Source organism: Squalius cephalus (assembly GCF_949319135.1).
Source record: "Squalius cephalus genome assembly, chromosome: 19".
NCBI lineage: Eukaryota > Metazoa > Chordata > Actinopteri > Cypriniformes > Leuciscidae > Squalius > Squalius cephalus.
The window spans coordinates 11,760,490-11,776,525 of NC_137140.1; the positions used below are offsets into that span (position 1 = coordinate 11,760,490).

A 16,036-nucleotide genomic window follows, 5' to 3' on the forward strand; every position below is an offset into this window, starting at 1 on the left:
AATCGCTCCCCAGGCGCCACAACAAATGACTGCCCACTGCTTTGAGTGTGTCACGGTTTGCAGCGTGTGTGTTCACTACTCATAATGTGTGTGCACTAACTTGGATGGGTTAAATGCAGAGGACAAATTCTGAGTATGGGTTACCATACTTGGCCTTCACATGTCATTTTCACTTTCACTTGTCGAGAACGGCAGTAATGTAGCGTGATTTGCTAAGTAAAGGCAGCATACCCTGCATGAAACCTATCATATGCATGGTGCTTGTGTGGATGCTGTTTTGACTGCGAAAGATGAGGTAATTTGATTGGATGTCATGTATTTATCGCATTTTACCTGCTAGAAATACATGCTCAGTTTTAAAGTGCCCCTATTATGGATTTTTGAAAATTACCTTTCATGTAGTGTGTAACATAGCTCTAAGTGAATGAAAACATCCCGCAAAGTTTTAATCTGAAAGTGCACCGTATATAAAGTTACTGTCTTTCAAAAGTAAGAGTCGACTCTGAAATGAATAGTTTTTCAAACGAGTCATAAGCCGTTTCGTTGTGACGTCAAGATGAAACATTAGTATATTGCCCGCCCACTTATTGCGTGCGCAGACACCAGGGAAAACTTGAACCTCAAACCTGCAGCTGATTCCTGTGGATACTGGATAGCATCATGTCGACGCTGTGCTCTACAATGTGAAGGTAAAGCCAGTTTTTTTTCACTGCCCAAGGACGAGCATGTGAAGAATCAGTGGTTAAAATGCATCTTTACCATGATATCACAGCAGTATAATCCTAAACTTTTGCTGTGTTCCCTTTATTTTACTGACGACTGCTACTCAAATCTCAGAGTTCAATGCAGGATTCCCAAACCGCTTGCTCTTGAAAGATGATGTTCAAAATACTTAGTTTTGAGTTTTATATTGTGTAGGTCTCCTGCTAACTGGTTAACTCACATTATTACTGTCTTACTGAAATACTTCTGCTAATCAGTTGTGGATGACTATTACCTATAACTGTGTCTATTAATGCAGATTGTCCGTCGTTCTCACTACTTTGAGGAAAAATTGTACCAACGTTTATGTTACATCAGTCATTCACGCTAGAGCTCGGTCTAATGTATGCACTGTTATTAGCCGCTTTCCGACCGGAGGAACCTTTTCACAGTTCCTAGAACTATTGGCTAAAGTACCCGGATGTCGGCGTGTTCGCACCGCAGGAACTAGGAACGATTTTAGTTCTAGGAACTCCATTTGTAGGAACTAATTTAGGTCCTACTTCAGAGTAGGGTCTAAACCAGCACTATAGGAACTATCCGTGACGTTAGTGTACGCTGATTGACCGAACGCACGCGGAACACCAGCACCCGCCATTTTTAAAACAGCTAGAATGTAAGCACACAGATTATAGCCTATATATTTATTCCATAAACTAACTATACAAAGTTTAAACATGGAAAACAGTGATAGATGGGTCTCTAAACCTTTATGCTGAAGAGAAAATCCAACGCAACTTTGAGGGGACCAAGCCAAACATGATTATGTTTATCTGCCCAGCTAGCAACACTGGACATCAACCACACGGTATAGGCTAATAACCTTTTTCACATAATGTCTACTTTTTATAACAGTTCTATCTGATAAGATATTAAACAGTACTGTTAGACAGATCGCTAACAAATAAACACAGAGAATGCGAGCATTGTTTGCTCTGGCGTTCTCAGCGCCGCCAAAATAAAGGTCCGTCGCGCCGTCAAAATAAAAGTCACCGTGCTTGCGTCACTCCCTTACCCCTCCTACCAGTTCCTATGGCCACTTGGCCAGTGCGAACGCAAACAGCAAAACCGAGTTTGGGGGAGAGTAGTTCTTAGAACTGTTTAGAAGTGGACAGTTCCTAGAACTAAGTTCCTAGAACTACTTGGTCGGAAAGCGGCTATTGATACAGTTTCCACATGTTCACAGCAATAAATTAGAAAAATACTCAGTAAATAAATAAGTACAAGTAAAATAATCGGTTTTTGATGGACATGCACTTGTTAATGCTGATGGTGAGGAATTACAGTTGCAACACCTCATAATGCATTTCAAACTGAGTAGTGTATCACTGAGAAACGTCCTGCTCGAGTCGTCCTTGCGATGGAGGTTCGGGTTGAATAACTAGTTCTTTCAATGTTTCATCATCGGACTCGCGGTCGGATTAATATGGTAAAATCGAGTCTTTGTTTGTTACTGTGTTTAGTTTATGGTGTAGGAAGCCTCAGGACACGCAGAGCTGACGTTGTTATGACAATGAGCGTTTTTGTTTTCGACACAAGCTGTACACGGTAGACCAATCACAACAGACTGAGCTGTCTGGCCAATCAAGTCAAGTCAAGTCAAGTCATCTTCATTTACAGTACCAGTCAAAAGTTTGGAAACATTACTATTTTTAATGTTTTTGAAAGAAGTCTCTTATGCTCATCAAGCCTGCAGTTAAAAAAAAACAAAAAAAATTATGAAATATTATTACAATTTAAAATAATGGTTCTCTTTTTTAATATACTTTAAAATGTAATTTATTTTTGTGATGCAAAGCTGAATTTTCATCAGCAAGTACTCCAGTCTTTGGTGTCTTATGATCCTTCAGAAATCATTCTAATATGCTGATTTATGATCAATGTTGGAAACAGTTGTGCTGCTTAATATTTTTTTTATAACCTGAGATACTTTTTTCAGGATTATTTGATGAATAAAAAGTTAAAAAGAACTGTATTTATTTAGAATAGAAATCTTTTGTAACAATATACACTACCGTTCAAAAGTTTGGGAACAATAACTATTTTTTTTTTAAGAAATTAGTACTTTAATTCAACAAGGATGCGTTAAATTGATAAAAGGTGATGGTAACGATTTATATTGTTAGAAATGTTTTTATTTTGAATAAATGCTGTTTTTATGAATAAATGCTGTTAACGTTTTACTCATCAATGAATCCTGAAAAAAGTATTCCAAAAAAATATATTAAACAGCACAACTGTTTCCATCATTGATAATAACTGAGTATCAAATCATCATATTAGAATGATTTCTGAAGGATCATAAGACACCAAAGACTGGAGTACTTGCTGATGGAAATTCAGCTTTGCATCAGAAAAATAAATTACATTTTAAAATATATTAAAAAAGAGAACCATTATTTTAAATTGTAATAATATTTCATAATATTACTGTTTTTTTTTGTTTTTTTTAACTGCAGGCTTGATGAGCATAAGAGACTTCTTTCAAAAACATTAAAAATAGTAATGTTTCCAAACTTTTGACTGGTACTGTATATAGCGCTTTTAACAATGTAGATTGTTTCAAAGCAGCTTTACAGAGATAAGCGTATAATTTAAGGTAACAGAGATTGTTTTGGCTTTATAGCGGTTCTTTAATAAAGTTATTTTCCAGCTAAAGTTAGTTTTGATTTATTCGCTTCCGTCGCAACGATCATTTGTTATTAAATTAGGGGCCGCTAAGATGACACCATTCTCTCTACACAGACTTTAAACGCGAACCTGTGATAAACGCTGATGGCGTTCACATGCGCATTAAGAATTGTTTCTATAGTTATGTGCGTTTGAATATATGTGCGCAGGTTTGTAATTCCCTACAAACCAAGCCTAAACAAAGTACTGGTGTTTCCTTATAAATTTTGATGCAGAATTTTCAATCAGAGCAGAGTAGCTGGCGGAAAGGAGGGATTTAGAGAGACTGATTCATCTGACGAGTCGTTTGAGAATCATTGAAAATGTGGTGATGTGCAAATGTATATTATGAGAAAATGAAAAAGTTTTTTGACCTTTGATGCATGTAAACCTGTTGTAGGAGACTCCAAAACAACATTAGGAAACTTTAAAATAGCATAATAGGGGCACTTTAATGTTATTTTAAGGTGGGGTAGAATTAAATGAACGGCAAAACTAGCATTTTGGTAGCATTTTGTTCTGTCACCTCACATATCCCAGTTTGAGAACCACTGAGTAACACATTTATGATGTATGGATGCGCTTTTTTGGGCTTCAAAATCTAAGGCCCTGTTTACACCTGGCATTAAAATGCGTTTTCATCAATCCGATCACAAGTGGATGAAGTTAAAGACAAGTGTAAATGGGGTCTAAAACGTTTTGAGCTTATCCACTTTCGACCACTTCCAGAGATAGTCGAAAATGCATTCGACCGGATGCAAAACTTTGTCAGCTGAAGACCCAAGTTTGGTCTGAACGTATCAAGCACAATGTTCTCTCACAATTCCTGATTTCTAACACGCAAGCACCACGTTTGGCGAGGTCCTGCGGCCACAGAGCAGAAACGAAAGCTGCTGCTCTATGTTTTTCCGATGTCTCCGTGCATATTCTTATGTAAATTACACAAGCTTATTTTGTCCATTATAGAGCTGGTAAGTCCCGCCCATCCGTAAAACCCCAAGTGGACCTCTAGGTTGAAAAATCATCAATGCAAGTGAATGGGAGAAAATAATTATTTTCTGGTCCCGTTTGAATTGTGCCATGAATGTGAACATATGTTGTCTGTGAATTTTTTATATAACTTTTCATGTTACGAGTTTGACAGTATATGGTATGATTCTTCGGCTAGCAGTTGTGGAAAAGACATAACGAGAAAGACTACATGTCGCCTATGTAACGTCACCCCATAAAGTTGACTTACCCGTGGTTTTCACCAACCACAACGATTTTGTCCTCTCCCTGAAAGAAGGCGGTGAAGTGCACCAAAGACACAGCCATGTTTAGCGGGATCCGTGAGCTAGTGTCCGTGTGCTAGTGGTGTTGACGTTTCAAACGCGTCGAAAGCAGCGAGGAGTTGTAGTCCACAAAGTGCTCTCACACAAAGTCTAACCGTATCAAACTTCTACCCGCTAAATTGTAGCATTCTTTACACGAAAAGTTATATAAAAAATTCACAGACAACATTTGTTCACATTCATGGCAAAATTCAAACGGGACCAGAAAATAATTATTTTCTCCCATTCACTTGCATTGACGATTTTTCAACCTAGAGGTCCAGGGGGATTAGCGGAAGGGGCGGGACTTACCAGCTCTATATCAAAAGATCTGAGAAAGCCCATAGATTTACCCACCCATAGACCCTCCCCTTTGAAGAAATCAGGACAGAAGTGGTTGAAAATGGACAAAAAAGATGGATTAAAAAAACACCAGGTGTAAATGGGTATGTGTCTCCCTCTGTCTACTTGTGATCCAATTGATCAAAACGCATCTTAATACCAGGTGTAAACCGGGCCTAAGATAACATTCACTCCCATTATAAAGCTTGGAAGAGCCAGGATATTTTTTGAAATGGCCTAACTCTGATTGTGTTTGGTTGAAAGAAGAAAGTCATATACACCTAGGATAGCTTGAAGGTGAGTAAATTATGGAATCATTTTCATTTTTGGGTGAACTAGCCCTTCAACCCTAACCATACCACCAAACCTGTCCATAACCTTACCCGTATCCTTAATAGCAGCAAAATTGTTTTGCAATACAACATGAACAGGCAAACACACAAAAATGTTAGGTACAATGCACTTATGTAAGTACATAGTAGCTAAAGACACCTATAACGTATGAAGGGATTGGGTACATACCAGAGGCTTGGGGGTTCCAGATTGTTTCCCTCCTGCAGTACATGAACTATCCACCAGCAAATCACTATGAGCTTCTTTAGTGCCCGTCACGACCACATTCACATCCTTAGTGAGGAAACTGTCTACTTTCTATACGAAACAATCAAAAGACAGAATGTGATCCACTATTTAACATCACTTTGCATATAAGGAAACCATTACTACAATTTCTTGCTTTGTCCTGTACAGATGAATGACACAAATGATATCTCTCACCCCTCCCAGACGGATGATGATGTCAGTGAGTGTGGCAGACTGATGTTTCTTCACGTCATGCAGGTAGAAGGATTGGCTCCTCACACCACCAAACAGATCTCCTGTCATTTTTTTAACTGAAACAAGTTTATGAGCATGCATGTTAGTTAATCTATGGGGGCCTTAAAAAATAACTGAATTGCTTTATTAAATTATTATTATTACATATGACTATTATTATTATTATTGTAAGTTAAAGTGCAAATGCTAGAAACCCTATTGGTTTTGTGACCTAAAACCAAACCTAAAGACTTGAAACTTGGACAATTCTGAAGGATCATATGATACTGAAGACTGAAGTGCTGAAAATTCAGCTTTGCCATCACAGCAATAAATTACATTTTAAATTATAATCAAAAAGAAACAATTTCTCTTAAATTGTAATAGCCTAATATTTCACAATATTACTGTTTTTACTGTATTACTAATCAAATAAATGCAGCCTTGGTGAGCATAAGAGACTTATTTAAAGCTGCAGTCCGTAGTTTTTCCTCTTTGTCGCCATCTCTGTTCGAAATCTGCAATTGTAGTTATTCACAGAATTATCAACTTTACGTGGGTTGTGCCCTCGGCACGGCACAGCGTGGATGAATCCAATGTTTTGAGGAGAATGTGCGGCTGTCAGTCGCCGCGCCGGTGTGGATATTGTCAATCAGAATCACAGATTCTACTTTTTGGAAGTATGACCAACATAAGAATTTTCACCGGAAAATGTCATCTGAACAAGTAAGTAAGCTAACATCCACTTTTGTTCTGACCAATTAAGGGAAAAAAAGCATTGCAGTAAATTGCGCTGATCAAATCTAATGATCGCTTATCATATCATGTCAAACCGTGCAAATTATACTTTGTTCTCAAATTGTTAATGTTAACAACATCAGCACTAGGGATGCAAATTATCGATTAATTCATTAATCATTAGTTGATTGACCTTATCGATCGATTAACGATTAACTGATAAGCGGCTATATTCCTGAGAATGTAAATTTCTCACGGTATCAATAGTGTCTTTAACATAAAAAGCAAAATATTGCTTATATACTGAATAAAAATGCATGTTATATTGCTCAACTGATGTTTTATAGTAACAGTTGGGATACGGTATAGATAATGGCATTTATGTAGTTTAACAAAATAAATTATGCACAGAAAATTTAAATACATAAAAAAATAATTGTAAAAATAATTGTAAAAAAATAATTGCATCACAATAAGTGTATTGTGATTGTCACTAACATTTTAGTAACTAAACTGAATTTTATTAGGTTTAGTGACAACGTTACAATGTTTACATGGTACAATTTCTGGTAAGCTACGCTTTTTTATTATTTCAATTCAATTATTGTGATTTTATTTAATTTTTTAAATTTTTTAATTTGGATAAATATTAGGTACAAGATAGGCCTTAATTTTTCTCAAGAAAAAAAACAACTCACCTAATGCTGTAAACATACAGAAAGCCCTATCAGCTGGTAGTAGGCTATTATTTAAGGTTAAAAATAATTAAATATGATGCGTTTTTTTTTATTATAACAACTTTATTTAATGATACAAGTAAAAATCTAATATGTAATATAGAACACATATTTAGCAAAATACTCTCTATAGCTATTTCTTTTCTTGCCAACTACGTGCTATAGCCTATATTATGTTCATTAAATGGCTTTCCTGAGGTAAATGTGACATAATTGTTCTCCAGCTGTTTTATTGACCTCTTCACGCTGATGAAAAACACTGATTGATCGATATTATGTATGAGGAATATATACATTTCGGTAAGTTGTACTGTAGCTATCTTTCAACAGTGTTCGTGTTTTTTTACTATTAGCTAACGTTAGGAGATGATCAGTTCACGTGCGCTAGGGATCTGTCGCGTCACATTTACAAGCGCCAAAACGGTATTTATTGTTTTAATTTCGTAATAAAATTGACAGAATCTGAGAGCTGAGATTTTTTTATATCATCAAGTAACCTGCTCTGTCTTGTCTGTCGGTCTCCGTGTCCTCTTTGCCTCGCGATTTTTCTGTGCGTGAGAAAATGGATGTGTGGTGTGAGAGCGTGTGAAAAGTGTCAATTGCATGTGTCTCACGGTGAATGCGTGAGAGTTGCCAGCTCTGTAATTTGAAATGCTCCCACTCCACTCGTTTTGACCGCCTCATGTTTGGTTTCTTTTTTGCCGCCTCAAGTTTGTGTCGGGTCTCTCGCCGCCCGCGAGAATCTCGTGTCACGTTCGCAATGTTCAATTAACCGACAATAATTTAATTTAATCGAGTAAATCCTTGTCGACAATTAATCGATAATCGATTAACCGTTTACATCCCTAATCAGCACTGTGTGACTACATTTAATGCCCTTCCGATATTTATCCTTGTTTTCACATGGGCCCGGTTGCAGTCTCTTTTTTTTCTGTAGCCACTCCGAAGTCCGAACGTTGTCTTTTGCATTTTACAACGGGTGAATCTCCAGTTGTTACTGGTGATTGTCGTTTGAACATTTCTGGATCCACCATCAAATTGATAAGTTTATATCAAGTGCTGTGAGAAAAGGCTAAAAATCTCCACCTCCAACATCCTCACACACAATATAGCCTACTAGCCGAGACACCTTCTTTATGTGCACAGATGTGACGCAAAGACATGCTCGAATTTCCCACGGAAATCCACCAGTACCACTGGAATTAAAAGCATTATTACAAGCTTACCGTTTTGAATCAAGCTAAGGCAAGCAGATAGTTCTGAACACTGGCTGGTTATGTTCTTACTCAAAAAAAGGTTTTGGATCATTTTTAACCCAAAAAAGTTACGGACTGCAGCTTTAAAAAATAATAACAATAAAATGACATTTTAGGAGTAATTCCCAAATTCCTCGAGTTCCAAAATTATTTTGAAGTGTTATTTTGCTTGCTCTTGCAATGCTTGCTATTGTTTCATTTTATGTTATGTGATGTGTTGCCTTCACAAATAAAGGGAATGTCTCAATTTTAAGGTTTTAAAAATCACAGGACAATGTAGTGAAACAGTATTTTTTCTTCTTTGGCATAATATGTTGAATTTGTGCTGCTTAGACGAAGTCTTGAAAGTTGAAACAGACACAACTAAGATTAGGCTATTCATTCAGTAAACTCTGCTCATTCTTACCATCACTTTATCTCCTGTTTCCTGCTCTTTTCACTGGTCTCTTGGTAGCCAGTTTTAGCTACTAGACTATAGACAGTGCTAACTGGTTTTGGGTATCAAACAATATCAAAGAATAATATCAAACAGAACTCTGTTGACTCACTGGTTTAATCCAATGCATATCAGTTCCTTCGGAAATATTTCCACTACATGTCAAAATTCTCTCAACCAATGTTGTAAACTATACAAGAAACCCTCTCACTTATACCTGTTAAGTAACAGGTGAAAATCAAAATTTACCCTATTTTGTTAGCAAACATTACTAGTCTTGTGGTGAACAAATGAATACATGCAAGTTATTCCACAACTGAAAAATGTTTGTCTTCATAAACATTATTAAAATCTTAAAATTTGCTTTCCTCTCCGAAATGTTGTTTCCTGAAAAGTTGGTCGCAACTTCTGGTTCACACAGACATTAAATAATAAAGGAATCCATAATATTAGGGCTTGGCATTGACACAAATGTTACGATTCAATTCAATTTGATTCAATTTAAATTAATTTAGATATATATCTAGTACAGTGCATACAGTGCAAATTTTCTCAAGTAAAAGAAATAAACTTTTTTGTATACAAAGATTTGTTTACAAACAATTAAATTGCACAAAAGGCAGATTTTGTTATGATAATAACGTTATAATACATTTTTAACAACATGATTATGTTTCTTGTCTCCTCAAATTTGTTTTTTAAAATATAAACATTGAAATGGTAGCGGTCTTAAAAAGTGTTAAATATAATGAATATGTAATATCAAAATGCTGCTCTCTAGAGTTCATTTTTCTAGCTAACTAACAAGTTCATGGTATTTAATATTTGAGTTTCATGACGATATTGACAATTTGAAAGGATCAACTGCAAATAAGTCGATTCTTTGGTTAAAAATCAATATTGGCTCATCAAAATGGGTAAATTAAAATGGAGAAATTGTTATTTTTAAGACAGCCCTAACTTACATAACACATTACATACAGCTGAAGTCTTCATCTACTAGGGGTGGATACAATATCGCTACAATATTCTTATGTATTACAATCTACATTTGACCTAGATCCTAATATCGATCTTTAGTCAGTTTTATTTTTTTATATTTTATATATATATTATAGCTTGCACCTCCCAACCTTTTTAATCATATATACATTTGATGGCCAGATGCCCAAAAGGCTGTATTTCGACGGTGATGTAACGTTAGCCTATTAATGTATCTCCTTGTTATAAACAAGCCCCACACTCACACACATCATAAACACCTCTCTTCACACTGGTACCTTTCCCACAGCATTTAAGCAGGCTCGTGTAACCCCACTGCTTAAGAAACCCACTCTAAATCCAGCACATCTGGAGAATTACAGACCAGTATCTCTCCTTCCATTCGTCGCGAAAACACTTGAGCGAGTTGTTTTCAACCAGATCTCTTCCTTCCTTACACAGAACAACCTCTTGGACAACAATCAATCTGGTTTCAAAAGCGGACACTCAACTGAGACGGCCCTGCTCTCAGTAATTGAAGCTCTGAGACTGGCAAGAGCAGCCTCCAAATCCTCAGTTCTCATCCTGCTGGATCTGTCTGCTGCCTTTGACACAGTTAACCACCAGATCCTCCTGTCAATCCTAAAGACGAAGGGCATCTCGGGAACCGCACTCCAATGGTTCAAGTCATACCTCTCAGGTAGGTCCTTTAGGGTTTCGTGGAGGGGTGAGGTGTCTAAGACACAACATCTAGCTACTGGAGTGCCTCAGGGCTCAGTGCTTGGACCACTTCTCTTCTCCATCTACATGACATCACTAGGATCTGTGATTCAGAAACATGGTTTTTCCTATCACTGCTACGCTGATGACACACAACTCTACCTCTCATTCCAGCCCGACGATCCGACGGTAGCTGATCGTATCTCAGCCTGCCTGACAGACATTTCTGGCTGGATGAAGGACCACCACCTTCAACTAAACCTTGCGAAGACAGAGCTACTCGTGGTCCCGGCCAACCCAACACTTCACCACAACTTCACCATTCAGCTAGACTCGTCATCCATAACTCCATCTAGATCAGCCAGGAACCTTGGTGTGGTAATTGATGATCAATTGAACTTCACAGACCACATTGCAAGAACTGCCCGGTCATGTAGATTTGCCTTGTACAACATTAGGAGGATCAGACCCTTCCTATCAGAACATGCTACTCAACTCCTTGTCCAAGCGCTTGTTTTATCCAGACTTGACTATTGCAACGCTCTCCTGGCTGGTCTTCCAGCTTGCACAGTCAAACCTCTGCAACTGATCCAGAACGCCGCAGCTAGAGTGGTCTTTAACGAGCCGAAAAGGGCACATGTCACTCCTCTCCTCACAAAACTGCACTGGTTGCCAGTTGCCGCTCGCATCAAATTCAAGTCACTGACGTTTGCCTACAGAACAACCACTGGTTCTGCTCCCTTTTACTTTAACTCTTTACTTCAGACTTATGTGCCTTCCAGGAACTTGCGCTCTGCAAGTGAACGGCGTCTTGTGGTGCCATCTCAAAGAGGCACAAAATCTCTTTCTCGGACCTTTACCATGACTGTTCCCTGCTGGTGGAATGATCTGCCGAACTCAACCAGAGCGGCTGAGTCCATAGCCACTTTTAAGAAACGGCTGAAGACACTTCTTTTTCGACAGCACTTGATCCAGTAATACTAACACTTTCTCTCTACTACTCTATTCTGTTCTATTAAAAAAAAAAAAAAAAAAAAAAAAAAAAAATATGCGTTTATTTAAACTGAGAAGGGTCATAGCACTTGCATTTTGTTGTCCTACTGCTAGTTTAACTGCTTCTATTGTTCTCATTTGTAAGTCGCTTTGGATAAAAGCGTCTGCTAAATGAATAAATGTAAATGTAAAATGTAAGCCTTGCCTTTTTTGTGATTGTGTTCATGGGTCAATAATGATCAAATACACGTTGAACATGTTAGCATGTTTAATAAAAAAATAAAAAAAATAAAAAAGATAATACACTAACGTTACGCCACTTAATACCTGATAATTGGATACAAAGAATAAGGATAAAATGGATCAGGATATTATGATCGATTTCTCGAATTATTATTGAGTGAAACATTTGGACACTTGCACTGTTAAAAACATTTAAAAAAACGACAACATCCGGCGAATGTAACGTTAGTAATAAAAGTATAAAACACAAAAGCGCTAACGTTAACTTTAAACCTTTAAACACGAACTGATCGCATAAGGTTAGACAAAAATAAAGAGATTTACAGTACCTTGAGGTCCTTTGCTCATAATGAATAAAAAATGTCGTGATTTTTAATGTATTAAAGCATCCTAAAATGTATAGTTTTCGAGCGTTACTAATATTACACGCAATGTGATCTGTGAATCTTTTCAAACGGCCCTCCAGAATCTCTTCTTCGCTCGCTCCCTGTCTGCTGTAGCGCGCGATGGTTACACGTTACCGCCACCCACTGGCGTTTACAGTACAGTTGCTCTCTTCTTCTTCTTCTTCTTCTTCTTGTTGCTTTTTTACGGCGGATCGCAGACAAATAGTACAGTTGCTCCAACAGTCATTAAATATTCACTTAATTTTCACCAAAGCTCGTTCTGTTTTGATGTAGAATAGACAAAGCTAGAAATAACAATAACTAGTTAACTAGAAAAACAATACACTCTTGTTTTTTTCACAGAAAAACAATACAATATAGGCTAGACAATTTACAATTATGGGCAATGAACTAATGCTTTCTGTACACCTAAAGACTTTGAAAAGATTTAGAAAAGACTTTATAAGATTATCAGCTCACATCTAAAGACTTGGTGTTCACAGTTTTTAGTCTCATAAAGATTTTACAAACATTGAATCTTGTAGTGACACTATTTACAAGACTACAACTAGATTATATTAGCTTTTTATTCCCACCAAATTCCTCCTATCATGCTCAGCAGTGATTTAACAAAAATGGAGGAGAAGCAGCTAAAGTTAGATATTATAATGTATCACATTATGTTGCATGATCCAAAATATTTCTGAAGGTAGGCCAGTGGTGGTATATCAGATAAGATCTCTCCTTCACACATTTGGGGTGAAGGAGTATATCGCTAAAGGAGCTGCTCAGTGCAGTGATGGTGTTCTGCAGGGGGTGGGAGTCACTGTCCAAATTATGTGATTATCATCATTAAATAATAATTAAAATAATAATAATATTAATAATAAATTATCATTATTATTAAATTATATAAAGGCAACCATACAGTCATGTGAAAAAAATAGGACACCACGAAAGCCTGTCTATTTTTCAACATATGGACATGTAATAACAATTTGAACAATACTGAAGGACCCAGTGATTTAACTAAACTATTTAAAAATAAGGAAGGCCTTTTTAAGACTCTCTGTGAAATGTAATTTTAAAAGAATGCAATTTTTGAGGAGGAATAAATTAGGACAAATAATAAAATTGAGGGTACATAACCCCCATATATTACCCCCACACTGCTTATGAGTGTGGAAAAGGATTTAAAAAGATATCAAAGGACTTTGACATCAGCCATTCCACAATTTTACCTCACTGAAGCAATTTCAACAACATCACTAGTTATTAGGGGTCCTAATTTTTTCCTCCATTAAAATAGGCATTTTTATGCATATTTTTAGTTTGATAGGTAAAAATATGTAATTTATATTGTTTAATTACAATAAATCGCTTTCTTTTCCAGGAATGAAAAAAAATAAAATTAGACATTGTTATGTGAACATTTCTTAATAAAGAGTTGACTATTTAATGGTATGACCTAACTTTTTCACATGACTGTATATGGGGGTTATGAATCTATATCATTATATGATGAGAACAATAGTTTGAACTAAATATCTTGAAAGGGTATAATTTTAAATGCTGTGTTGAAATTATGAACAAGTGTTTCACAGTGAATATTCGAGGGTACATAATACAAGAAAAGATACATATCTACTATAGAATACAGAGAATGGACTCACAGCAAAGGTAGCAAATTTATTGGTTGTTGATTGTTTTACGTCACTATGACTACGCTAAGACTTGCGATAATATCAAACATGTTTGATATGAAAGACTAGAGAAAGACGGGCATAAATCGGGTCGCCGACTGCAGATTATCACCTCACATTTAACGATCGAGACGACGGGAGCGCGCCGAGACTCCAGTAAGATTCCTAAAAAATGCCGGTCTTTAGTCTGGGACTGTGAAAATCCTTTGGTGTACGCCCGGCATTTTAAATAGTCATTTCTCGCTAGAAATGACATAATTTATCACTAGAAATGACATAAGTGAAAAACGTTTATCAAAAAATGTATATTTAGGCCTACACAAAAACTTACGATCAGCCGCAACTTTCAGATGCCATCTTTATTTTTCTAGCTCAACTGTCACAGAATGGAAAGCACAGGATTGTGTGATATCAAAGCCAGCGAAGGATACGTCCATGCTGCCTTCAAAAATCGATCAGATGAAGGTATCTCAGGAGACAAGAAGTGAATTTGGACGTGCCTTGATGCCTTCCGACCTTGGAATGCGTCCTCCGAAGGCAGCATTTATCAGTTTTCAGACGCAACCCTTCACTTGCATTGTTCCTGATTGAATCAGCTGTTTATTGATTCAGTGACTCACAAACTTGTCACTGCTGTTTTACTTTCATATTTAACGTATAATTTCACTTCAAAATAATTTCATTTCGCTATATTCAAAATGTCAGATTTACAATCGGGGGTCGAGTGGCTGTTGCAAGTAACAGTGACGGGTTGCGAGGCAGGCAATATCGGTATCCAAAATAACAGTATTACTAAGTAATCTAATTACTGTAATTTAATTTATTTTCCCTTGAAAAGTAAAGTAATTAATTACTCTTATTTTTTCTGCAATTTATTTACAATTACTTCTGATGTAGCCTACTAGCATGAAATACTGTATAGAACAATTCTATCTAAACAATAGTGGATTTAACATCAAAATTTAACATCTAATGTTAACATGTATGTTTTTAATGTAACCTTTTCCTTGTTTGTTTTCATCAGTCACATGTTCCTTTGTTTGAATTCCCCACCACTCAGTTTCCATGGACACTAATCATCATCACAGCTGTTTGTCATTTAGTTCATCCCCATGTGTATATTAAAGTTCCTTCCTCACCTTCACTCAGCGTTTGTCTGGTCTATGTTAGCATCAGTGTTAGCTGTGTTTGTTTTAAGCCATCTGTGGATTACCTTATTAAACTCTGTGTTTTGAATCATCATATTCTTCTGCTTCTTCATCGTCTGCCTGCACCTAGTGATGGCCAAATGAAGCGTTTCGAAGCATTATTGCTTTCTGATACAATTGTGTCGAAAATGGTTCATTACTCGAAGCTTCATTCAGATAGAAATTGCAGCACCATCTCCTGGTGAAGTAAATGTAATGCAACAAAGCTGACAACCATAACGCCCCGTTTATTACGTGTTTACCGAGGTGATCAAAGCTGAAACAGTGTTTGCTGTGAAACTCATTTATGTAGGTGAATTTTACAGATACTAATGAATTTCATGTGTTCACCTTGATAATAAAAGATTAAGCAGGATGTGTCTGTGTAATTATTTCTTTAGACAAGGACAGAAGATCAAAAAGTTTGAAACCATCACAGAAATTCTAATGGTTTATATTAAAATAGTAACCATTGGCTTTTTACCATTTAAACGACTACATAATTCTTTTTTGTAGTGTGTTCGGGACATATTCCATTAGGATTTAATGCCCCCACCAATACAACCCAACACATAGAGACCCACAGAGACCACTACAATTCCCATTACAACCAATAAATTCCCATGAAAAACATTAAATCCAATAGAATTTCTGTAATGGTTTCCATAGTTTTTTTTTTTTTTTTACCTTCACTTTTATAAGAAATACAGCCGCCAGGTTTCAAACCTGCCAACACTGGATTGGGCTGTCAAA

The 16,036-nt window shown here is 36.6% G+C and overlaps 1 protein-coding gene across 1 annotated transcript in view; it reads right to left on the reverse strand.

Annotated features, from left to right (window-relative positions):
- dbf4b (DBF4B-CDC7 kinase regulatory subunit) overlaps nt 1–12,524 on the reverse strand; it is a 30,532-nt gene extending 18,008 nt beyond the window's left edge. Inside the window, exons 1-3 of the mRNA XM_079851879.1 lie at nt 12,337–12,524; nt 5,865–5,980; nt 5,610–5,738 (exon numbers count right to left, since the gene is read on the reverse strand). Coding sequence (XP_079708005.1) covers nt 5,610–5,738; nt 5,865–5,980; nt 12,337–12,355 — 264 coding nt within the window. The 5' untranslated portion in view covers nt 12,356–12,524. The remainder of the gene's footprint in view (nt 1–5,609; nt 5,739–5,864; nt 5,981–12,336) is intronic.
- Nucleotides 12,525–16,036: the final 3,512 nt, after the last annotated feature.